This window comes from Tachypleus tridentatus, chromosome 8 (assembly GCF_004210375.1).
Source record: "Tachypleus tridentatus isolate NWPU-2018 chromosome 8, ASM421037v1, whole genome shotgun sequence".
In the NCBI taxonomy this organism is placed as follows: Eukaryota; Metazoa; Arthropoda; class Merostomata; order Xiphosura; family Limulidae; genus Tachypleus; species Tachypleus tridentatus.
Genome location: NC_134832.1, coordinates 34,667,339 through 34,693,628, shown reverse-complemented (window position 1 = coordinate 34,693,628; position 26,290 = coordinate 34,667,339). Strand labels below are relative to the sequence as shown.

Here is a 26,290-nt window from a genome sequence, read left to right as displayed (position 1 = left end):
CCTCGGAGTGGAAGGCTTACCCATGGTAGAACAAGTGAGTTAAATCAAAAATTGAGATAATAAAACATACAAAATCTAATGTGCTAACTTACATTCTTAAACAAAGCACAACGGCTTACGTGTTAACTGTCTCTACACTGCCAGAATGATGGCCAACTAAGTGCTTCACATTTCTTAGCAAATAAACACAACACACTTGTGTTAACGTGTTAATCTCAACACTGTCAGCACTTAATGAAATATGCGCTAACATATATACACCACATTCTAAGTAAGTATACAGTGATATATCTGCATGTTAATCTCCACACCGCCAATTATTATTCAGCTGTGCGTTAATATTACGTACTCACATAACTATAAAATTTATAACAAGTTAGTTATCAGCATGCTAATCTTTCACCGCCATTTACTTCTAATATACCCGACAACTTTACATTTCTAAATATGTAACGGAGAAAGATGTAGCACGTTATCTTCACAATGCTTTACCTTACTAAGATATAAGAAAGAAAAAAAAGACTACACCATTTTCATGCCAATCTAAGTTATTCACACTTCCACAAAATGTACAGTAAACTGATTAGTAAGTCAGTGCATTTACTCTTAACGCCACACTTTAATACCACGGAACCCAGAGATACCATATACCTGATATAATACAGAAGATAATATATAAAATATCTAAAGTTCCCAGCTAAAACTCGAAATATTTAAGGTTTATACAGGACAAAACCTCGTAGATTTAAAATATTACACACACAATCGTAACATGCAGTTTTACTAAATAACACAGGATCATGTCGACATTGAAACTCAACAATTCTCCAGTGCCTTTTCGAAATAAAAAAAAATATTCCAATGTTGCGAAACTGAAAAATTACAACGTACAAGTTTTATAACGAAAAACAAAACCTTACGATACAAAGCTCCAGCATTTATAGTTTTGACTCTTCTGATAAAACATGGGATAAAGACTGAAAGTCTCAGGATTCAGACGTAACACTTTATAACAAAGATTTCAAAGATATCACTCAGACACATTGTATGGCACGACTCCTCTGATATACTTGTTTCTTTTTTTAAGTTAACGCAAAACTACACGAGGGCTATTTGCGCTAGTCGTCCCTAATTTAGCAGTGTACGAATAGAGGTAAGGCAGCTAGTCATCACCACTCACCGCCAAATCTAGAGCTACTCTGAAAGGGCGAGCATGTTTGGTGTGACGGCGATTCGAGCCCCTAGCCCACAGATTACGAGTCGAGTGCCATTCCGGGTCCTCCCTCTCATATAACATGGGAAAATATTAAAAATAATAAGTTGTTTTTAAGCCTTATCTTACAATATATCGTCACTGTAAAAGAGCCTTTCTGATACCCCACAACTTAAAAATAAAACAAAGAAAAGGCGCCATTCATGATTCTGTGTAAATAAAATTCTGAGAAAACACGCGTATCAATGCCACAATATACTTGACTCTTATGCGTACACAAATGCCAGCCTGTCTGTCTACCTACAACAGTTCTTTCATGATACAGTTCAAAAGGCAAATATTCAGAAAGAAAACATATATTTGACACATTTCGATATCTTATGAAACAAATTCTAGTGATCCGTAGTTTAAACATCTAATAAAATCCAAGATTACGTGCATTGATACAAAACAGCTGAATCCAGAAGTATAAATGTTTTGAAAGTCACACGAACCCATAAGCACGTTAAAACCAATGTTTTTAACATGTATTCCACGATATAATCCACCAATATCTCGAGAAGTATTCCTTATCTATAACATGATCCCGATATACATTTTCGAATCCACCGTGAATTACAAAATTCTACCCACCACTTATCACTCACTCCCCTGCAAGCAAAAGTGGACTCGTTCTTTTATTCCCGAAGAAAACGTAGCCAGTTAACAGTTTTCCACGCGATCTAAACGGTCGGTCAGATTTTCATGAACTAGGTACTGGAGTGAGGGTCTTACCCAATCTAATTAGAAAGTAATACATTTTTCTACTTGTTCGTAAAATAAACTGTTCCCTATATAGAACGTAGGGACCAATGGCCATTTTTTATAAAATAAATTAACTACATCATTGTAAAACAGAAGCGAATACGCGAAACGTGTCAAGCTGGTAGAGAAATATCCAAATGCATCAACTTTCTGGAACAGAAACACACCTTTACGCATTCCAGTGTTGCTTGTTTAGGCAAATTAAATGAAAATTTTGAAATTTACAACAGGTATGTAAAATGATTCTTATTTTTATTTTCCTGAGAGAACTCGCGCGTGTTTTTAAAGATAACACATATTTTGTGTCCATCTGTTTCATGCGAAACATTTTTTTTGTATTTTATATCATCCTGCAATTGTCTGAGTTTGCCCAAGCGGTTCAGACTTTTCCTCTATCTACTTCGATATGTTTAATGTAAGAATAATCCATCTTCATCTGTACTGACCTTTGTTCTTTCCTTTTGCTTATTATTTGAAACTGACTTAAAGCTCTTTTTAGAATTTTATATAATCTAAATTTCATTTGGATTTCAACCTAATTTTTCAAACAGTAATTATTACATAATGATAATATTACGCGAACCTTGTGAAAGGTTGAAACACACACACACACAAAACTTATTTCTTAGGTAACGACCAAACTGTTAGCTAAATAGACTAGTCTATTATATTATGGTACGTTATATGTTGAAACGCACAACTGAAACTTCTTTTAGTGTCTTAGGTAATGACAAAAACCACCAGTTAAATAGGCTTGTCTATCAGTTATAATATATATGTTGAAACGGACACCCAAAACTCCTTTCAATGTCTTAGATAATGAACAAAATAATCAGTTATGTTGAAACCCACAACTAAAACTTCTTTCAGTGTCTTAGGTGACGACCCAAACCACCAATTAGATAGGTTAATCTATCATATTATGATATGTGATATGATGAAACACGCATCTAATATTCTTTGAATGTCCTAAGTAATGGCCAAAACTACCAGTTACACAAGTTAGTGTCCATCATATTAAACAGCAGTGTTGAATTTGAACGTTTCATTAGCTTTACTCTACACATTACACTATGTAACACAAATTTTGTTCCTGGATAGTATGTCTTATTTCTTAATTGCTTATGTTGTAAACGTATACAGATAATGGCCATTATTCCCTTCAAACTTTGCTTTTGTGACCTGGATAATGAAATTTAGAAATTAACTTATTTTCTATGTAAAAACGGGCAAATTTGCACGCTTTCATTTACATAAAGTCTGAATAAAACAACATATGAATCAAGATTTACATGTATTTATACTAAAGTTATACAAAAATAAACAAAAATGTTTAGGAGTAGTTTTTTTTTTTTAGATTTGTGACTGTAATGTAAATCACTTTTACGTATCAGTCCCCAAATATAGTCTCCAATTATGTTTTCGTTATGTGCTCGTTGGTAGCGGCGTTCGAAGTCCAGTGTATCTTAGTGGAAGCCCTCGCCTTGCTCCTCTGAGTAAGCTTCCATGTTCTCCTTGAGGTGCACCGAATGAGCCAGGGGAAGATACGAATACTTATTCCCGTTACGGACCAGCACAGCTTTGAGGCTTCTGGGTGAGATATCAATGAAGAGGCAATTCCAATTGCCTCGCACAGACCAGATACATTGTGGCAGAAGCAGAGCCCATCTTGACGAGTGAAGGAGCTTGAAAAATGTCGGTTATGCTTCCTCTGACTTGCCACTTGCACACTTTCATCTAACAAATCCAACTCCTTGAGCCTGGATGTTAAAAGCTTGGCATTCGACTTTGCTAGACCAAGATCTCTGATCAAGTCATTGAGGTCTCTTTGGTTGGGGTAGTATGGGTATCTCTCACCAGTTGCACCTCTGAGATTGTAATCTGGAATTTCAACGTCTATCTCCACTTCTGAGCATGGTTGCTTTCTCTATGAAGGAGTGGGTACAGGGAGCTCAGGGCAGTGTGGTACTGGGGCGGTGGATGACGGAAGGTCCGAATATATGATAGCAGATGTGTTCTTGTCAGCCCGACGTTTGGAAGGGTCCACCATGCAGAAGTAGCGATTGCTTGAGTGGTCAGTGGGTTCACGCCAAATTCTTGGAATAGCGAACATCATGGCTCTCTCTTCCCCTCTGTACCATCCTGCAAAAGAGCAAAATAAAATTATTATGAATAATAAATTTATTTCATCCACAACTAATGTATAAGAGGTTCATGCAAAATATTTTATATGTGATATTTTTTCTATACTATTGGAAATATAAAATATTACTATTCAAGCAAGAAAAAATGTTCGTCTTACCTTCTAGAGTTTTTTTTGCAGTGCTCACAGGTAAAATGAGGTGCCCAGGGTTTGTTTTGATCCCCGACAGGCATACCGAAATATGCCTTGTAGGCTTCACACACGTTAGCAGATGCTGTCACAGAGTACTTTTTCGCTCTTGTCTTGATACATTGGCCACATACACAGCAGAATGCGTCTGGAGGATGCTTGCAGCTTCTTGATGCCATCTCTGATAAAATCAGATAGGTCTATGTGTTCACTTAGGCAGCTAGAATTAAACTGAAGTGGTGAGCCCCTCTGTATATATTACTATGGAAAGTTCTAGAAATTTCTTGAAGGTTCTCGAAAAATTCTTGTGAGTTCTTCAAAGTTCATGCAAGTTTGAGAAAATTCTCTATCAGCTACACAGCATTGAATCTACCTGGAATGTTCTACAAAATGGGTAAATTTGAAAATTTCATTACCCAGGTCACAAAAGCAAAGTTTGAAGAGAAAAATAGGTCTTTTCCATTTACTTTAGGCATAAGCAATTGGGAAGTAACACTTTCTGCCCAGTAACAAGAAAAAGTAATTTTGTTACATAGTGTTATAAAAACATACACAAATAAAATTAGAAAAAATGCAGAGCGACCATCTTTTAATACACATTTTGTAAATATTCGCTGTTACTCAAAACTATAATGAGTGTATAATTCATATACTACAATAATCCATGTACAGCGTTTCAGAAAGATGCAGTCATTACACAGAACTAGTTTTGTAGATTTACCTAAGTTCATATCTTTCAACCATGCTTTCAGCACACGCAGACATATAGCTTCTTTTGCTTTTCTGAATATTTAAATATCCAGTAAGAGATTTTATCATTCCTACTTTTCTTTGGAACAAACAGGTTGAGATATGTAAGAACCGGTTGGAGTTTTCATACACATACCGAAATACTATACACATGAACACAAACTGACATAAGTGCTTATATGCTCTATTTACCCACCTTTCTTGTTAACGTTCTGATTTACAGAAACCTTCGAGAACTTCAGAAAGTAGTTTTGATAAAAGTTATGAATCAGTAAAGAGCTGTAGCAGTCTGACTTCGTCGCCTATCATTACGTTAATATTTTTCATGCTTCGTATATGATTATTTAAAATATTCAACTTGTGTATAGTTTTTTATCACTGATATCGTATTCTACATATTCATTTTTCCAGGAACTAATTTTTTCTTAGACATTTTGTATAAACTATCTACTGTTCGTTTTTCTCCTTATATACAGTATTTACGTTTTCAAGATTTTCTGTAATGGTGAATGCCAAAATAATTACATTTTACAAAATAAATAACCCACGTTCAAAAGAATCATTTGAAATTACAAAGCATTTCGTATGTGTGTGGGAACTTCCCGATCATGATTTTCGGCAGCGCCCTCTGGCAAGAAACTAACCTATTTTACCAAATGTAGGAGGAATGAGGCGATGACATCACCCTATATATATCGTAAGTACCGGTTGAACCTGCTGGACAGTGAAAAACTCGGTGTCGACTATTTTACATTTTATTCATGTACCTGGAGTACTTAAATTATTTTAAACTCCAAGTGTTAAAAATTATTTTTGAACGGAAAATAGAACCCAAGTCACATTTAATATGTGTAATAAAATATATTCAGCTACGTCATACACCAAGATGTTTAAAAATAAAACTTTCACTCTCAAAGACTTGATATTTTATAGCAAGTAGCACTGACTTTTCATGTCTTCTAATGTAACGGCATCAAAATACTATTCAATATTTTTCTACATTTACTTTCTAGGATACTTTTCTTTTGATGAAGTAATACGGAACTAACTAAAAGGGCAATGTGTATTCGAACTGAGCTGATAATACATTTCTTTACATCAATCTAATCACCAATACGACCGCATGACAGATCTTATTAACAGTTTTCCACTTCAAACATCGTTCAGTTTCTTGTAACATGAACCTGACTGGTATTGATCCACTTTGGCTCAGAAGTCTGATTACGTTTGCACCTTATTATTTCTGTTACACGAAAATGAATAGTACGGCATTCGTCCAGTAATTTGAGTGTCTGTTTAGTTTCAAAACTGTATGAACCAGCCAGTACAATATTTGAGTCAGTGACCCGAATGACTACTTACCTTTAATACTATAAGAATTCTCTGAGTATAACATTTGGTAAAACGATTCGATCGTTTCAACATTCTACTCCCAATGAAAAACTAACTGGCACAATCTTTTAGTTTATGAACTGACTGATTTTGTATTTTTAATATAACAGGAATCAGAACGGCACATTGTTTGGCTGGCTGATCTGACTGGATTGGTTGAAAAATGTTAAATATTTAATGATTGGTTAATTTATACACTAACTATTAATTCTATTATAGAGAAACAATTTTCGAATAAGTAAGGTATAACATAATGTTAATGTTTGGAGAAATACATTTTCTATATGGATGGCATTTAAAGTTTGAAGGTGAATGACCTTTCTCCTAGCGTTAGGTTCGTTTGATGTTCTAGAATTCAAGATAGCAGTATTTCGTTTTTTTTTTTTTCAGAGAAGATCCATACAAAATACACCATAAAGCTTGTTTCCCTGAGGTAGTTTTTGGCCCACCAGAAATTTAGGTCAGTATTACCAGGGTTAAAATATGACATCTCGACCTACTTCGGAACAGTTACAGGACAAATTAATGGAAGCTCTATCTAGAAAACCGGGTGCAGGACCTCAATCTACCTTCTTCTAACTTGTAGGTTCAGACCTACTTTTCTGTTAATTTGTGCAACCATGAAGTGAACGAGTTGCCACGTCCGTCCGTTTATATAAGAAGCTGCGTGTTCAAATATGCTTTACCCATGCTGTTATGCTTGTTTTTCGCTACACACAATAATATTAATAATGTAAAAATTCTATGTTAGAATGTAAAAATCACCAGGGCATTTATATTGAAAACATTTCAATCCATATGTAGAGAAAATAAACTGAGACAAACTGGTACCAATATAAGACTTCTACGGTTTTTGTATATCAGTTTCTTATTTTGAATCGCTGACCACTGTGAATGCTGCCATTTAACAGCACCCTCCGAAACAAGAGCTTTGTAACAGTTTTGAACCAAACTGATTTGCACTTTTATAACACACCCACAGCTGAAAGTGCTCCCCGTGTTCAACTTCACCGTGGCGTAAAACCTTAGACCTTATGAGCCGCAGCCAGGCAGGTTAACGTTAGACTAGGCTACTTTAAGCTTGGCACCAGTTAGTTACGTTGAGAAGGGATGTTGTGATAAACTACGAATATGTGTATTATATAACAGTACGCCAACAGAAACTGCATAAACTTTTCCAGCCAACTCAATGGCTGTCATCGTAATTAGATCCATTTATGAGTTTGTACACACATAGATACATTTCTTCCATACTGTGCGGAACTGATACTTATTCCCGTTATAAAGCAGCACAGCTTCGAGGCTTCTGGATGCGTCTGGAGAATGCTTGCAGCTTCTTGAGGCCATCTCTGATAAAATCAGATAGGTCTATGTGTTCACTTAGGCAGCTAAAACTAAACTGAAGTGGTGAGTGGTGAGCCTCTGTATATGTATTACTATGGAAAATTCTAGAAAATTCTAAAAGGTCCTTGAAAATTCTCGTAAGTTCTACAACATTCTTGAAAATTCCCTCTCACCTAGTCAGCACTGAATCTACCTGGAATGTTCTGGAAAATAGGTAAATTTGAAAATTTCATTACACAGATCAAAAAATCAAAGATTGAAGAGAAAAATAAGTCTTTTCCACTTACTTTAGGCATAAGCAATTGGGAAATAACATTTTCTGCCCAGAAACAAGAACAAGTAAAAATTTTGTTACATAGTGTAATTAATGTGTTCACACATACAGATCAAATCAGATACGGCTTAACACTCTTTACTCACACGCACATTAAAAGTACACAACACGAATATATATTTTAATTGTAATTAATTTTATAGGTGACGTGTCTAAAAATATGTTAGAACAAAAGAAATTTTAAATATTGTTGCCAGTGTGTCAAACAGACAACTTTCTATAGAATTTATTAAAAAAAATTACCTAAGCGGCGACCTAGCATACAAAGAAAATATTTGCAAGATGGTGTTAATAAACAAAGTTACAACTTCCATAAGAGGAAGAAAGTAGCATTTCTTTGCCTTTCATTATTAAATAATGAAAAATGCTTATATAAACAAAACCTAAAAGGAGAAATATACGACGTCGCGCCTAATTATCGCCAGGTGGAGCAAGCACCTTACATTTAGATTGGTTGCATGAAATATGGAATTACATCGTGCTTGGCTGCTAACGTAGAACGACCTTTACTGTTGAGCGTCCATGGCATTGAGGCCAATGCCTCAACTAGTGGTGGGATTCTCAAACACAGGTCATACCTTCTTCAAGTCGTTCCAGGATAGATCTGATCATGAATCTTGAGTTTTGCGAATGATCTCTCCTCCACCCACATCGTCTTTAATGTTACCAATCTGAACAAGTGGCACCTTCGAAAGTTTTTTTTCTAGACAACTTTGAATACCTCGACTCTGGAAAATATTTTATTGATACTAAGATTTAAAAAAAAAGAGAGTTAGCTTGCCCTAAATATTCACCAATAATTATATATTTTAGCACTTTTTCCGCGACGTGTTTTATGTAACAAACATCAAATTAAAGGGACAGTCATGAACTTTAAACTTCCGCCATTAAAAAATCGTCGTATTAGTAAAAAACGCATGGTTTTTCAAATAGAAACTTCTCCTGGACTCAAGTATTGTTTTGTCTACAGGAGTCTACTACATTGTTTTGCAGTTTTTCTTTTTCTTTCTAAATATAAGTAATTATTGAATTATTGATTTTTTAAGCGCAAAGTCTCGAGGGTTGTTTACGTTAGCTGTTCCTAATTTTTAATGGACAGGCAAGAGAAACGGTTGCTAATCAACACCATCCCTTGGTACTTCTTCGAACCCAACACAAGTATTTGACAGTTGATATTATAACAAAGTATCCACGTCTCCAATAAGTCAATCGCAATTTTTTATTATTACTTTAGCAGTAACCAGATAAAAGCTACGGAATATCAAACCTGTTTTCCAGTGAGTTAATCACGAACATACAGAATAGAAAACAAACAAACAAAAAACAGCAGCAGCAGGACAGCACGAATAGAATATAAATTACGTTCAATTCGAGCGGCGCCTAATGTACACGTAGGCTAAACAGTCACCTAAACGATTCACGTATAGACTCCTAATTGAAGAACTTGTCAAAAAAAAAAAAAAAAAAAGTCGCCGCCAGCCAGCAGCATGCATGTTGGATTTTGCGCGAAGCCACTCGAACGATATCTGCGCTATCGGACCCTAATTCTGAAGCAGCAGATTAGATGGAAGTAAACTAGTCAACGCCACCCACCACCAACTCTTGGACTACTTTTTTATCAACGAATGGTTGGATTGACCATAATGATTATAATACCCCATTACTGAAAGGGCGAGCATGTTCGGTGATCGCGTTCGATCCTGCGACATGATGAATGCGAGTTGAGCGCTCTGATAACAAGACCACTCTTGAAAGAAAGATTTCAAGTCAAAAATTTGGTTGACAGATTCAGCGTCAATTAGAGAGAACTGATGTGATCTATAGAAACGTGGCTAAGGTATCTTCGATGACCTATGAAGACCAAAACGTTGTTCTGTACTTTATTTTAATGACAGTGCTAATACCCATCCATACCAGCTGTCTTGAGAATACATTTTTATTTCAAGTGGGTTTCTCGTCATCACAGAAGACCTGGTAAATGTCCTGTCACATTATATACGCACTATTTGTGTATACACTAAGAACGTAAATTGTTATACATCACCATGAAAACATTTTTTTTATTCCATAGTTGTGTTGTAGCTCAAACCATTAACACATAATTTTGGGGAAAAAAAATTTAAAAGATGGTCATATTATAAAACAATCATAACCAAAATTGTAATAGCTCTATTGAAAAGAAAGCCTTAAAATTGTATTATGTTGTTCAAGGTGACATTTTATATTCTTGTATTTTAATAATAGCACAAAAGTTACAACCAAACAATTTTTTTTTCTTTTTCGCTCATGCCAACCCACTGATTTTCTGGAATATTCACTTTGTTTCCAGCCCTCTAGTTACGAAGCAACCATAGAGATCAAGCATGGTCTTGGAAAGCGACTGTTGCGCCACCGGTGACTAACTGTATAAATGATTACTTGCTTTAGAACGTATGCAGTTCACATATTACTCAAACGCATGGCTTACGCCAGCGTCAAGTTTGTTTGTTATCAGTAACAATTTAATTTTCGTACATGTTCAACATCTGAAATTTTACATCACGGAAAAACAAAGACCTTATCAGGTGAGATCAAGATATAATTTAGAAGTTGTGTAAAAGAGCTAAAATTTAATGAAACGATATTATTGGTATAAAATTGTCTGTGCTAATCAAACCTGTTAACGATAGTTGATAAATAGCAAAACGTGTGGAAAAAAAAAAAAAAAAAAAGAAGAGTTCGAAAATTAAACGTTATTCTTTATTTTTACTTAAAATATGAAAGACTGGCTTTCAATTCACATTATAATAAAACAATTTTTTATCAGGTATTACAAGATAGCGCACAAACATATAGAGGGCTTTAGGAGTATAACAGTATAAAAGTGCAGTAAAGCCTTTTATATTTCAATTTGTTTTGCTTCGAAGCCTATTATGATGCGTACATAAATATCTAGATGTTTTTTTAAACGTTTTAATTTGAAAATGATGTAACTCTAGAGATATTTAGCATAATAAAATCGTATGATGTGTCATTAAGAAAAGTTTGTTGACCTTTGGTGTAATTGACCATCTGTGTAAAAGTTGTCTATAATTTTGAACTAAGAGACCAGAGGGAAGGCAACTAAATTTTACTCTTTCATCTCACTCGCGGTCCCAAAATGCGGAGCACGTTTTTACGGCAATGAGGCAACAAACTATCTGATTCACAGTTTTAGCAAGTTAATCATCAAGTCACTCCTGGTCTTACTGATAACAAATTTTAACATCTTTATTTCTAATTTTACTTCTGTATTAGTTTTGGTGGTGTTATTTAAGCTCTTTGTAGGTTTCAAATACCTAAAAGGACTTGCTGATAAAGCTGTTCATGTTTTTATTAACTTTTGATTCAACACATTAACTAGGTAAACGACTAAAGCAAAATAACATGTGAGAACCAGCAATACGCACAAGTAAAAGTTGGCTCCCACATCAGTTGGCCTATTGGGCAGCTTGTTAATGTGTAGGTTTCATTAACCTAAATTTCAGGGTCTTAACGTAGGTGTTCATCGCAAGTAAGAAAATCAAGTTGTAGGTGCATACAAGTAACAAAAAAGCTTTACACGACCAACATGATATTTTTTTTTTATCTTTTAATCATGTGATATATATACACTTTAGCTGTTACTTGGTAAACTTAATAAGCATATTGTTCATCAGTTAACATGTTCCCTTTGTGACATCCTCACCAGTAATATCCCACATTGTTCTATATCAGCACTGGACATACCTATATGTCCTTCGTTAATTAGAAAAGGTATTTTTAATCATTCATTTCTAATACTAGCCTGTGCGTCAGGGAGAGTTTTATGACTATTGTTTATTTACATCAACAAATAACATACTCCTGATCTTTCACAATTACTTTGGGTAACGTTTATAAAACCAATATTCATATTTAATTGTTACCTGTTTTAAGTCATACTGAGTGAAAAAGTTCTTCGGAGTTACTGAATAAAAGATTTTAAGTTCAGACCCTGCTTATATTGAATAATATATTTGTCATTTAACTACTGTTGTCATATAGAATCGGAGAGTTATTAGGGCGGGTTGCCATTTCTGACCAACTAATCACAAAAACATTGTTGGCATTTCACATTGATTTTACACCGATATTACTTCAAAATGTTTCAGGTATTCTATGAACTTCAGTCCAAACATCACGAAATAAAAACTAGAAATTTTGCGATTTCGTACAACTCATTTTTTTTTACAATCTTTGATATCATATAAAATGTTTTTTAAATATTACTAGTGTTTCAGTTTTGGGTGTGTTAAGACATTTCAGTTATTACTTTGTGTTTTAACGTCTGACAAAACAAGGATAACTAAACCCAAACTTCTATGGGTACGCACCTGTTTCACTTGTTGGCTCGTGGCCATTACCTCCATCACTGACCTACATAACCTTCAGCGTAGCAGCTTCCGCCCCAGGGCGTAGGTGAACCTTGCACTGGGAGAGTATAGGAGACTATTATATGACGTGGGGAGAAAATATATCGCAACTATATCATAAATATCACGACTTTAATGTTGTTCAAGCTAATAAACTTTGCCGTACGTTTTTTGTCTTTCTTAATCCGATTTAAACGCCATTTACCATTTCATACGCGCACATATGTTCTTCTAACCCCATTTAAAAACAATTAAAATTTACAACCGTGTTTTTAAATCATGCGCTCTCTAACGCTGTTCACAACCGCACCATAGATTTGTATGCCGGACTAATTATCACTCAGCTCCAAAAACAATAGTGTTCTGTAAGATTTCCTTCACGCATACCAAGTTTAATTAACATCGAACATTTATCAAATTGATCCAAGTAAATGAAGAAGGAAAGAGGTTAATTCGACCATTGTTTATCCTAGTATCTACCTAAACAGCTTTATAAAAGTTCAACAAACTATAAGCCATAACCAGTGTTATACAACAAAGATTACAAACTTCCATTACATGCAACTTCCTCATAACTACCCATGAATATTAACTCGTAGTCCTTGCTGCAATCCCCACCAATTTATCATCTGCAAAATAAGAATATGTATATTTTAAACAACGATATTGTCAACCAGCACGATTTTACGGTTAAATAAAGTACACATTATTATAATAAAAGGACATGTTATTCACACTTACAAAACCCATTTCATCTATTAGTAGTTTTTTTTATTAATTATGTGATTAACAATCTTCCACTCATTAACGTTTACATTCAGTTACAGAGTAACTGTTCACTTTTTATTACATTCATGGTCCTTGAACTCTAACTCAGAGATTGATGAATAACACTTTGTAAAAATTTTTTACTTTTTCTTGTTTCTAGTCAGAAAGTGTTATTTCCCAACTGCTTATGCCTAAAGTAAATGGAAAACACCTATTTTTCTCTTCAAACTTTGCTTTTGTGACCTGGGAGCGTATAACGAAAACATGATAGGAGACTATATTTGGAGGCTGATACGTGAAAGTAATTTACATTATAGTCGCAAATGTAAAAAAAAACAAACTACTCACTTCTAAATATTTTTGTATAACTTTAGTAAAATACATGTAAACCTTGATTCCTATGTTGTTTTATTCAGACTTTATGTAAATGAAAACGTGCAAATTTACCCGTTTTTACATAATAAATAGGTTAATTTCTACATTTCATTATCCAGATCACAAAAGCAAAGTTTGAAGGGAGTAATGGCCATTTTCTGTACTTTTACAACATAAGCAATTAAGAAATAACGCATACTATTCAGGAACAAAATTTTGTTACATAGTGTTACCACAATTGCAATAATTCGATTTTTTACAAAATTAATGAGTTCTGCTTTCAGTATTGAAAGATGTTTTAACGACAATAAATAAATTTATTTACGAAATTCTTTTCCTCATCAAAACGTAAATTTTCGTGAAGAATAGATGACACAGATATCTAATCTATTCTTTGCTTCACTGTTCTTACTGTAGTAAACACATTTTGCCAAATTCATTGCTCATCAGTCCTGCTTAGAAGAAGCAAGCAAATGAATAATGATTGCATATAATAGTGGAATGAAAAATCTGTTTGGTTTGATATACACACATTCTCTTCCCACTAGAGGCCCGGCATGGCCAGGTGGTTAAGGCACTCGACTCGTAATCCGAGAGTCGCCGGTTCGAATCCCCGTCACACCAAACATGCTCGCCCTTTCAGACGTGGGGGCGTTATACTATGACGATCAATCCCCCTATTCGTTGGTAGGAGAGTACCACAAGAGTTGGCGGTTGGTGGTGATAACTAACTGCCTTCCTAACTGTCTTACATCGCTAAATTAGGGACGGCTAGTGCAGATAGCCTTTGAGTAGCTTTACACGAAGTTCAAACCAAACAGCTGTTAGACACTATTACAGTACATAGCATATCAGTTATATTCGTCATAATATTACTAAACTTATATTTTTTAAACGTTTTATTCGGACTCTTAGGTTTTCTTCTGAGAAGTGTGTGCAATAGTTTTTCAACTACACTATATTCAGTAAGCCTAAAAGAACTGTATTAGGAGAAATATAAATGAATATAATCATGTTTCATCTTCAAAAGGTGTTCACGCCACAACTGTCAGCCATAAATAGTATTTCCACTAGTACTATGTTTTGGAGATTTCATTTAGGGAGAAAAAAATAAATATTCTCTCTAGATAACTTAAGTATGTTTTAATTTAAACTTGCATTTCACCGATGCGACTTCATTAGGGATTTTACAAAAACTTTACAGTTTCACATAAACCCAAAATCATTCACACATGACATTAAATTCGTACATTATTATTCATTTTGTTTGGTATAATTTCTTCCAACAAAATTTCTCCTTTTATTATTATTATGACTAACGCTGAGATGTTTACATTGAGCTTGTCATGAAACGTTTCCGTATTCCGACAAGGTTATTCCTGATATGTTCAACACATTAGGTTTTAGCTTAAAGTTTTGTTTGTTGTCTTGGAGATTCTTCGTTTTAATTTTACCTATTGTTTTTCAGCTCTTCTACATTGACCATTCTTGTGACTGAATAAGTAGGATATTCTCCTTAATTCACTGGCGAAATTGTTCGTGTGTGTATGTTAAACGCTATTTAAATTATAAGTTCATGCTGTAGATGGTGTGTGGATTTCCAGTATACATATTGTTCTCTGTGAGTTGGTTTCGCATAAACACAATGTCAAATCCACTTGATTCCCTGAGGATTTGAATATTCACAAAATCTATGGAAATATTTTCTTAATATTGATACGTAAAACGGATTATTGGGTTGAAAGTTATTTTACTTTCTATTTAAGGCAAAGCTACTTAAGGCTGTCTGACACCATTCCTAATTTTGAATAAGTGATAAGAAGGAAGATAGCCAGTTACCAGCACCCTACCATCCACGCGAAGTGATTAATAGTTACTCTTTTATCGCACCTTCAGCTTAAAGTGCTGGAAACATTTTGTGGTATGGTTCAGATTCGAATCTGGTTCGCAAGCACTAAAATTTAGAGTTCTACCATAGGGCTAACCCGTCGCTGGGAAAACTGTTGATATGGTTAAAAACTACATTCAATAATCCAGTGCCTCATCTTTTAACACTAAAATAAAATATTTTAACATTATTAAAGAGATGTTTTCAACGTAATGTATAATTCATTGATAGCATTATTAAGCGATCATAATCGCTATATGAATAGAAACGTAAAGGGTTACAACAGTTTAAATATTAATTTTTAAACAGTACTTGTACAACAAATTAATAGGTGACAGTACTACTGTATACCATCTCTTAAAACAGCAGGTCTGTAAGATAATTGTGTTTACCTCAGAGCTTCTCAAAACGCTACACAAAGGATCATCTACAACCGTCCTTGATTTTTGAACAGATAGTTTAGAGGGAAGTCAGCAACAGCCATCGTTAACTCTTGGGCGATATTCTTATCTCAATGAATAATGAACAGGATTGGCTTTCACTCTTACAATGCACTCACGACTCTAAAGTGCGATGCACGTTTCTTTAGCAACTAGCCGCGAACCACGAATCTCCATATTCACGGTTCGAGAATGATAATCATTAGTCTACACCTATCCTTTTACTCTTTTAGTTAAAATAGTTTATAAACTGTTTATATCATTTATATATATTATAATGTGTATTTTTTATACAGTTAATGGCAGACGCTGTGTTCCTTTTTTGTATAAGTCAGGATTTGGGTGATATTTAGAAATTTCTCACAATTATAGTCTATCCATTGCCCATGTTTGAAAAACAAAATAAATGCTATTAGTGTACACGTTACTCCCGGTTTTGATATATCTACTGAAGGGTGTTTTACGTACCGTATTTTCCGGGGTTGAAAACGCCATTTTTCCACCAAAATAAGTCTAATAAATTTATCCTGCGACTTCCAGGCCGAAGGTTACGTTGCTCATGAGCTTAAACCTAAGCTTAGAGGAAGCATTTCGAATACTAGACAGTAATCAAAGCCCCTCTATATAACCCAGAATGAAATGTATAAATTACTTAGTATTAAATAAGAAATAAATAAACAAGATAATCATAAATTATCACAAAATTCACTGGTGCTTCTGTAGTAGACTAAGGTAAACCAGTCGATGGTCTAATTTATCTGTTTTCTATCAAATAATGACATTTTTACTCACCTTAAACAATTCTGATATTAAGGCAACATTATGAGAACATATGAAAAGTAAAATTGCAAAAACACAACGCGGTATCGGTAGCTATTTACTAAATATCGTAAGTTTATTTTGGTTCTATTCAGACCATTCTGTTCAGTTGTGTAACGATTTCAAACACAGACCTCGATAGGAATTCTCTGTTGCAGTTCAGCTGAATCAAATTTAACACAAGTCATATTATGGTTTCTACAAAAAAAACAACAAAAAAAACACTCCAAGAATAGGCTTAAAATAACGTTATTACTGGTAATACTACAGATATTCCAGTGGTAATATAAGGTCTACACTTTCAAAGGTAGATACGATAAACATAAAGCTCACAAAAAAAGAGAAAAGGGCAAGAGGATTTATGTACCGTAAGTCACTAAACAATGCACGAAACACCTTGGTAAGATTGATGGAAGTGCTACGACCTTGTTCTCATGTTTATCTTTTTTTCCCCCAAAATTTAGCTAATCAGAATGGGAGCACGTCTTCGACGCAGGGAAATACGGTAATTTTTAAAACAGCGCTTTACATGCATATACACTCATTTTAACACTCCTAAGAAAAGTGGGGCCTAATAGGCCCCAGAGCAACTTGAAAGGTTATTAATATTAGGCTAATAATTTTGTATTTAAATAAAATTGCCATTTCATTTAATGAAATGAAATCAAATTAAATGGAAATTTCATTTAAATACAAATTTATTAGCCTAATATTAATAACCTTTCAAGTTGCTCTGGGGCCTATTAGGCCCCAGTTTTCGTAGGAGTGTTAAGTAATAACCTTCACAGAGAACTGTTTGCCAATTTACTGGAAAACACAAAAATATACTACATTAAGTTTTAACTGCGACTGTAGACTACTAAAATAAAACAGTATCGAACTCTCATAAGACAGTTACGTAAGCAATTAGCACAATTTATAAGTTGGATTTTTAAAACGTCAGAATTTCAAAGCAAATTAAAATTGTCAGACAGTTGTGTCTTCCAACTTTTTAAATTTGTAGGTGTTGCACACTTTCTAAAAGGAAGTTCATTAACTACAACCCTTCCCATTCCAGGATGAAACAACATTATACGAATAAGGTGTAGCACAGAACATATGTTTATTTCACTGTCAAGTTATATGTTGTTAATTTTTTTCACATTTTGCAAATGCTGTCGTTTAAACCACATATAAATCCGGGTATTTGTAAATTCAGATAAAATTCTCAAACATCAAGAACCGAAAATACATACAACACTGCTATATAGAATTGTATGGGATGCATTTAACTTTGGTATCTATTTGTAATTTCTGAAAAAATTACACTATTACCGACTTCTTAGATTTGGAAGAAATGATAACTTATCGTTCATTGAATGCCATTTCATTAAGTTCTTATATAAAAACAAGTTACTGTTAAATTTTATTTCAAAAAATCTTCAACAAATATCTGCATGATGAATTTAGCTAATTTCGTTTCTTTCACTGAGCTCAGAGTAGCTCAAGTATGGATAAGCGTTTCGAAAACCAGTTTTGGAAAGCTAAAACTAAAATGTTAATATTTAACAATGTGTAATAGACGTCTTTATTTTTATTTTTGATAAAAATTTCATGTTTTATAAATACACACACACACACAAAACTGCTCACTATTGCCACGCTGTCCCTACCTGCTTGGAACTATCATTAAAATTACGCTAGATGTCGCCTTATTTCACTTGGATGTTAACACTACTTCTAAAAGTGTGATAGTACGTGACAACCATACAAAGTAAACTCGGCAATATACAAACATGTCAAGCTTGACGTCCTTGGGGTAGTCACGTTACGTAAGTTTATGACCGCTTTTGGAATCGGATGACGATCGAATGGCAGTTTTATAATCCGTTAAAATATTTCAGACAACACACAAGTCTGTTGATCATTTTGAACCAATATTTACCATTTTATATTTGGAAATTATTTCATTTAAGGAGACTGGGGTCTAATTTGCACCTAACCTACATCAATCATCACCTTAACCTTAAATATGAGCCGGAATTGGAATGTTAATTTTACATCTTTATACTTAGTTGCATTTTTTAAAGCTTATAGTCATAGCATGCGTGCAACTCGACATTATTTTATGATAACAAAAATATATGAAACTTAATTCTGTTTTAGATGCAATAAGGAAGTCTATTCAGATTTTAAAAATATTGATATCAGTTATTAATACGCTAACTACATAAGCATGAACAAACATTAGCATAAAAATTAATGAAGCACAACCCGTATAGATTACTGACTATTACATATTGTCACAAATCAATAAACAATAAAGGCTTAAACGTACAATAATAAAAGTGCATTAATTCATCAGACTTATACCTTCGCTATTAGAATTTCCAGTCTTAAACTCAAATACCAGGCTAACGAGGTGTGTATTAATAGCAGTAGAATTATCTACACCATCCTCTGAGTTTTTCTATAAAATACCACGAAAATCTTTGAGAAAATAATTTCTTTTAGAAGCGCTACATATAACATTAATATAGGAGGATAAGACACACTTTACATCTCTAACGAGATTTCATGCTTTGGTATGTAACACAATTACACTGAAAGTTTTCGATCTGCATGAAAACAACTTTGCTTACACACTAATGACTATTGCGAGAACATGCTACTGATGAATTCAACAACAGAACAATTAGCCCAGTGACAAATAAAAAACAAGACATTCTAGTTTTGCACACATAAATGAGATTTCGATCTGTAATACAGTATTAATGATATTCTTGGCCTAAATACTAAATACTTTTAGTATTTCACATTTTGTTAGCTTAAACCTATATGTTATGCAAATGTTTATTTTGTTCCCATAACTAAAAATTATTTTGGTATGGCGTTGCTACGGTATATTTCATTTAACTGAATTATATACATTTTTAAGAAATAAAGTCTCAGTCCCCAATTGGGGAAACGGTAAAATCCGATGTTTGATTCTCTGCAGAGAACGTACGTATTAGAAAGCCTAACGTAGCTTTGCTTTTTACAAAAATGCAACAATGTTTCACATTGTATACCTTTTTATTTGGAGTTATAAAAAGAATTCCGATGCCCAAATAATTTACAGGTTATAAATGTCTGTCTCTTTCTTGAAGGCTTAATGCTCGTATTCAAATTAGATGAAGTTCTTTTATGTTGTTAAATGCTTATTAAGGATCAAGAATATATAAAGTTAAATGGCTTATCTTCAAGACTTGGATTAATAAGAGATGTTGGTAGTATACTTTAATAAAGATGCTGAAAGTTAGCAGATATCTTCCTATCTTAAAACAGTCCCTACTGTTTCTACTTCCAGATCCAAAGATGAAGCTCTTTGAGACCAGCTTGATCTTCCTGTTATGGTTTTCTGTATGTTATTGTCAATGTCCCTGGTCTCGAGAGTTAGTGGACCTTCACTCTGATTGTATTTGTGCTTTCAACAGTGTCCAAAGACTATCCATTCAGTGTAGCCCCGTGAACTTCCCACACCTTATGTCTGCTCTTCATAGCTCAGTTCAAAACATTCCTATAGATTTAATGTATGTAAACAATGGCTCCATTGTGACAATAGAAAATGGAACATTTCATGGTTTAGATATTCAAAGTCTTCATCTTGCCAACAGTAAGATTTCCAACTTGTCTTTGCAAGCCTTTGAAGGACTAGAAACGACCCTAACCAGTCTTAACCTTCAGAATAATCTCCTAACAGAGATACCTCTTCAGCAAATTGGAAGGCTGACTGCATTAAAGCAGCTTGACTTATCCCAAAATAAGTTAACCAATGTCCCAGATGGTGCCTTCCAAAACCTGCCTTTGGCTACCTTGAAGCTTTCAGACAACAAACTGAATATTTCTGATGGAGCTTTTAAAGGCTTGCAAGGAACGCTGAAAAATTTGAATCTGAAAAGTGCTGGGCTAGAGAGTATGCCAAAAGCAATCCAAAAACTGAGTGCTTTAGCATTCTTGGATGTAGCCCAAAATAAACTGTCAAGCTTGGAACCTGGGTTTTTGCAAAACTTGCATTCTTTGACAGCAATTAATATGGAGAGGAATCGCCTGTTGAAGGTGGACAGTAAAGCTTTCCATGGAGTTAATGACAGTCTGAGTTCTTTGTCACTGCTCAACAACCTACTAGTGGAATTTCCAGCAGAAGCAGTCTCATTTCTTACACAGCTCAGGGTAAGGACTAAATATTGTAATTTTAAGGAGCAAGGTTGTTCCCAAGAAATGCAAATCATGAATAAGTATTTCTTCACAATTATGCATCTACCTTATGTGATCCCTCTCTTGTGATATGTATAGCCAAACTAACATTTAAATTACAGATATATGCACAGAGGCAAAATTCTAATAAAATAATTTTTAAATGCTGTGGTGTTCAATAATTCTTAAAATAATTAAAAACATGTTACTTATGTTCTAGTTTAGACTGCAAAACTTCTATATTGCAAAGTGAATCAGTGTTTAATCTAGAATATCTGTACTCATACTTCAGGGCTTGAAAGTATACATTAATCAAGTATATCTGTATGTTTAAAATTAATTCTGATAAACCAACTACTAATATATATGAGTGTGTGTGTAAAAACATACACACACACACACATATTCTAAATTTAATGTTGAGCAATTAATTACTGTCTATATTCACTGTTCTGTACATAGTAACAACTAGCTACAACACTAATCAAATATCTGGACTTGGGGTTTACCATGGAGAAAATACTGTCTATTTTACAGATTTGGTTAATTCAAAGTTTGAAGAATAATTACTTGATATATTTTAGGTTTTGGATCTCGGATTCAATGGCATTCGTATCTTGCCCGAAGATGCTTTTAAAAACAATCTTCAACTGACACTTCTTGCTCTGGATGGGAATCCCATAGCTACAGTTCCTCTGGCAGCATTTCAACACCTCAAATCTTCTCTCAGAGGAATTAGTATTGGAGGTAGGATTTTCATTGTATTATATTACGTTGGAATGTTGCTATGTAATAGAATACTGATGATTCTTCATTAGTAATACCAATGAAAGACTAGCATCTTTTAATTTTCTGTATTTATAAAGACTTTTTTTTCAATGATATAAAAGGTTTACTAACTTGTACAATAGATTAAGACATTGCTATATCATTACAGTTAATCTGAAAAATGAAAGCCAATGTGGCCAGGGTGAGTAACTTGTGAACATAAATGATAATTCTGCATAATGCTGTAACTTATAACTACAAATATTATATTTGAATGGTACAAAATACACTTATCTTTATGCCATCCTTTAAATATTCGTGTATGGATGAAAAAGTCTAACCTTCTTACTCGAAAATTAATAAGTGACAAGTCTGCTGACGTCATGCTAACTGTAATGAAAGAACAACACTAATTCTTACAATACAGATAAAGTCTGTTATTTTGGATAGTTGTACTTTTGAATTTCTGTGAATAACAATATACTGTAGTTATCCAATTATTTTAATTCCCTAAGGAAAATAGTTTTGCTTTCACACAGGCCAGCAACTAATCAGTGAAACCCATGAACTTCCAGGTTAGTTTGGGAATCCATTATGGCAAAAACAAACTCGCACTGAAGAACAAAGTGCTATTTGTTATCCCCTGTTAATAGAAGCCACTATATAAAATATAACAAAACTTATCTATTAACTCCCAATTAAACTATCACAGTGATTAGGCCATAATGAAAATTTTTGTAACATATAAACTTTGAACCACCATAAAAAAGTGATACACTAAAGATACAAACATATGTGCTGTATCAACATTTGATGAAACCCACAGGTCAGCCAGTTTAGTTGGTCACATTAAACACTATGAAACACAAATGTTACTGTTTGTTGATTGTGGAACACAAAGCTACACAATGGGCTATCTATGTTGTTGCTACCACACAGAGCAAACCCCAAATTTTAATGACATGCTTTCAGACTTCTTTCCGAGTCATTGTGAAGCACAAATATTACTAAATTATTTAATTGTTAAGAAACATTTTGTTAAGAAGGCAACATTGCAAGTATAAGCACAGGTCATGTCTATAAAATAGAAATTGTCAATGTTTTGTCTTCTGTGAAACATTCAATATAAAAATAGTATCAAATTGGTAATTTCATTTCCACCTGTTTTTCTCAAAACATTAACATAACAAAATTATGTGCAGCAGTTAGAGAACAGAAACAAAAATTATTAAAAGTCTTGATGTTATAGAAACTTATTTTGATATACCAATGTGTCAAAACTAGTTTCTCCAATATCAAGACTTTTCTCAGTTTTTGCATTTATTGTTTGTTTCTTTTTTATTCCTTAAAATCTTCAGTTATTTTTAAAAGCAATACGTATGGAAGTTTTCAAGTTATACTGGATTGACTCTTTTCATAAAAATAATTAATAGAACATACCATACTCAAATTAAATTCATTACCCTTTGATTCTCAATTTTATTTATAGTACTTATAAAAATGGAGTTATAAATCTTCTATAAAGTCTGACTAATGTGTTTCTGGTATGCACATCATATGATGACTTAAAACAATGTTTTACAAGTACTTTACTCAATCTTTACTATACCATTTTCATAAGTTATGGAAAGTGTTGTATTTAATTTGTTACTAATTAACAGTTCTTTCAACTACAGGACCTTATTTGGAGTGTGACTGTCGAATTAAATGGATAGTAGAATGGGTTCAAGACAATGATCTTCAAGTCACTAGTCGAGAGAGAAATCCTCAATTCTGTGGAAAACCAGAAAGCCTTCAACATCGAAACTTTTTCCAACTAAACTCCAATGAACTCCAGTGTGAAAATGAGCCACAAAAAACAACACTTAAAACAACAATGTATACACTACGTGATGCTATGGTAATTGAACCTCCACGTAGTAAAGAACCAAAGTTCCTTCCTTATCCAGTTCAGAGTTTTCCTTCCACCAGTAAGACATACTCTCCTGCTAAAGACCTTGGCCAACCAGTCCAACCAAAACAAAAGACCATGGCCACTTTTCCATCTTACCAAACGACGCCATCACCTACTATTAGGTTAAGTGAAACCCAACCATTTCTAACTTCTAGGACCTCAGGTATTGTAGCAACTGACAGTTTATCTGCAGGAACAAAAATCCCTGACTCAGTAAGAGAGGAGGTGAAGATTCTTGATGTCTTTAGGACTGGCAATTCAATAATGGTTGAATGGGATTCTAATTCTTCTAATCTCTTGGGATTCCAGGTAGTATACAGAGTGTTTGGGGAAGAGCAATTCACACAAAGTCCTTCACTTGTTGCCAGTCAACGCCAGTATGCCATCCCCAGTGTCCCTACTGATGACTGTGTTATTGTCTGTGTAGTCACTTTGGAAGATATTCCCAACCTTTCTGTGGATGCCATTCCATACAGTCAATGTAAGGAAGTTAAAAACAGTGAGAGCAGATATGCTTTGGATAAGATTGTAATAGCAGGCTCTGCTGCTGTGTGTGGAGTTATAATTCTTGCAGTTATCATTTTTGTTTGTTGCTACTGTCGCAAACAAAAAAAAGAAAAAGTGACACTTCCACCACCTACCACAGGGATGCCAGCAATAAAGTCTGAGCATGAGTGGGAATCTGCATCTATGTACAGTGGACGTAGCATTCCTCGACCACGTATGTACCAGTCTGATCCCAATGGTTCAATCAATCACAGTTTCATCATGGATGACAACCGTTCTCACCTATCTCAATACTCTCAGGTGCCCAATGGCCAAGTTAGTAACAGACCAACAACTGATGGCCAATCTCATCATTCTTACACTCAGTTATCTCATCGATTTGGTGACCCTTCATGTCTTGGTAATCCAGACATACGCAAATCTCAACAGTCTCTCTCCCAACTATCTGGGCACCACTCATTTCTTGGAAGTCATATTTCTGCTCCACCAAAGAAGAAAAAGACTCAAAGAAACAACAAACAGATAACATCTGCCAGCTCTGTCCACTCACTCACTGAATATGAAAGCGACTGGAATGGAAGATCAGACAACTGGAAAGATCAAGAAGTAGACATCTATGTGGGTCAAACTCATGTTTCTCCAGTTCATGTTAAATACAGAAAAGATTATGGTGCAAGGTGAACAGCAGAATTGAAGCAATGAAGACATGAGATTCTTCGAGGTACATGTGGATGGGTTCCTTTTAGTCAAACTGAGGCATCATTCCCAAAATAGGGGAGCTGAAGTGCCAAATACAAGCAGTGTGGAATTTAAAGTTTGAAAGATCTATAACCTTCTTTGAACTTTTTACTAATATAAAAACAAAAATACTGAAGATGTGATAAAAATATAGATTACACTGTAAACAAATCTGTCAAACCTCTGTAAATGACATCTGATTGGCTATTTTTGTTTAAGCAGGTTTCTCTTCCTTGACTTTCAGCCCAAATTATCAAACATTTTAATGGTTACTAGATAACCCATATAATTTTAAAAAAGAAGCTTTCCAGAGCTTTTTATTTTATGTTTAACTATAAAGCAATGGGTACAATTTGTAGTGTTTATGGCTAGTTATATATAGAGGTCTGATGGTAAAAAATAACCCAACTCAACATTATTAGTTCAATTTTTGTTTTATATTAACTTAATATTTCAAAAATTGGAATAAATAAAAATTCTATAATTACACATGTAATACTATTTTATATATTTGACACATATACCATATTACAATGTCACAAAAATGCACCATATAACTGAACAAGCATGTCAATTAGATGTTTAATATACTAATTTAGTATTTAGAGAAAATTTCAAAATTGCTTTTTTGATATGCTATGCTGCCATTCATATCTAAGACTTAATCCAGTTACCTAAACATAAACCATGGTCTTGAAAAGTTATAAAGATTACTATAAACAAAATCATTTTAGTAATTCATAGAAAAGTTGCTAGCTATTGGACATGTAAGAAAATACCAGACAATACTATTGTGGAATATCTGACATGCAGACCTTAATATACAATGTATTACTTTTATGATTGATCTGCTACAGAAATTTGAAAATACATGTGCAAGATAAATGGAATATGACTAGATAACAAAACACACTTTAAGAAGATAAAATAGCTTAATTGCTTGAGTGTTTTCAAAATAAAGTGTTAATGACCAGAGTTTATTTTGTTACTATCAACTGACAAATTTACTTCTGGAATAACAACAACAACAAATAAACAGAAGTCCTGAAATACTTGAGTTGATACACAAATAAATCAGTCTAACAAGTCACAAAGTTAAGTATTTTATAACTGATTTTTAAGGTGAAGTATGTGAAAAACAACGTACCAAACAAATATGGAATGACCTCATGTTGTTTAGTTAAATATGCACCTTACAAATACACTTGTACAGAAACCTTTCTTTGGTGAGCCACAT

The 26,290-nt window shown here is 33.9% G+C and overlaps 2 protein-coding genes across 5 annotated transcripts in view; one reads left to right on the top strand and one right to left on the bottom strand.

Moving 5' to 3' along the window:
- Rab3GAP1 (RAB3 GTPase activating protein subunit 1) overlaps nucleotides 1–26,290 on the bottom strand; it is a 131,926-nt gene that overhangs the window by 56,333 nt on the left and 49,303 nt on the right. The gene's annotated exons all lie outside the window — the stretch shown is intronic.
- Nucleotides 1,771–25,540, top strand: LOC143222148 (uncharacterized). Of its 2 annotated transcripts, none has more exons than XM_076448196.1 (4): nucleotides 1,771–2,247; nucleotides 20,200–21,062; nucleotides 21,671–21,833; nucleotides 23,531–25,540. In XM_076448196.1, exons 1-4 carry the CDS (start codon nucleotides 2,223–2,225, stop codon nucleotides 24,994–24,996), a joined length of 2,517 nt encoding a protein of 838 aa, XP_076304311.1. In that variant the 5' UTR covers nucleotides 1,771–2,222; the 3' UTR covers nucleotides 24,997–25,540. The 2 variants fall into 2 exon arrangements, with proteins under 2 accessions (XP_076304311.1, XP_076304312.1); XM_076448197.1 differs by lacking the exon at nucleotides 1,771–2,247 and adding an exon at nucleotides 10,576–10,733.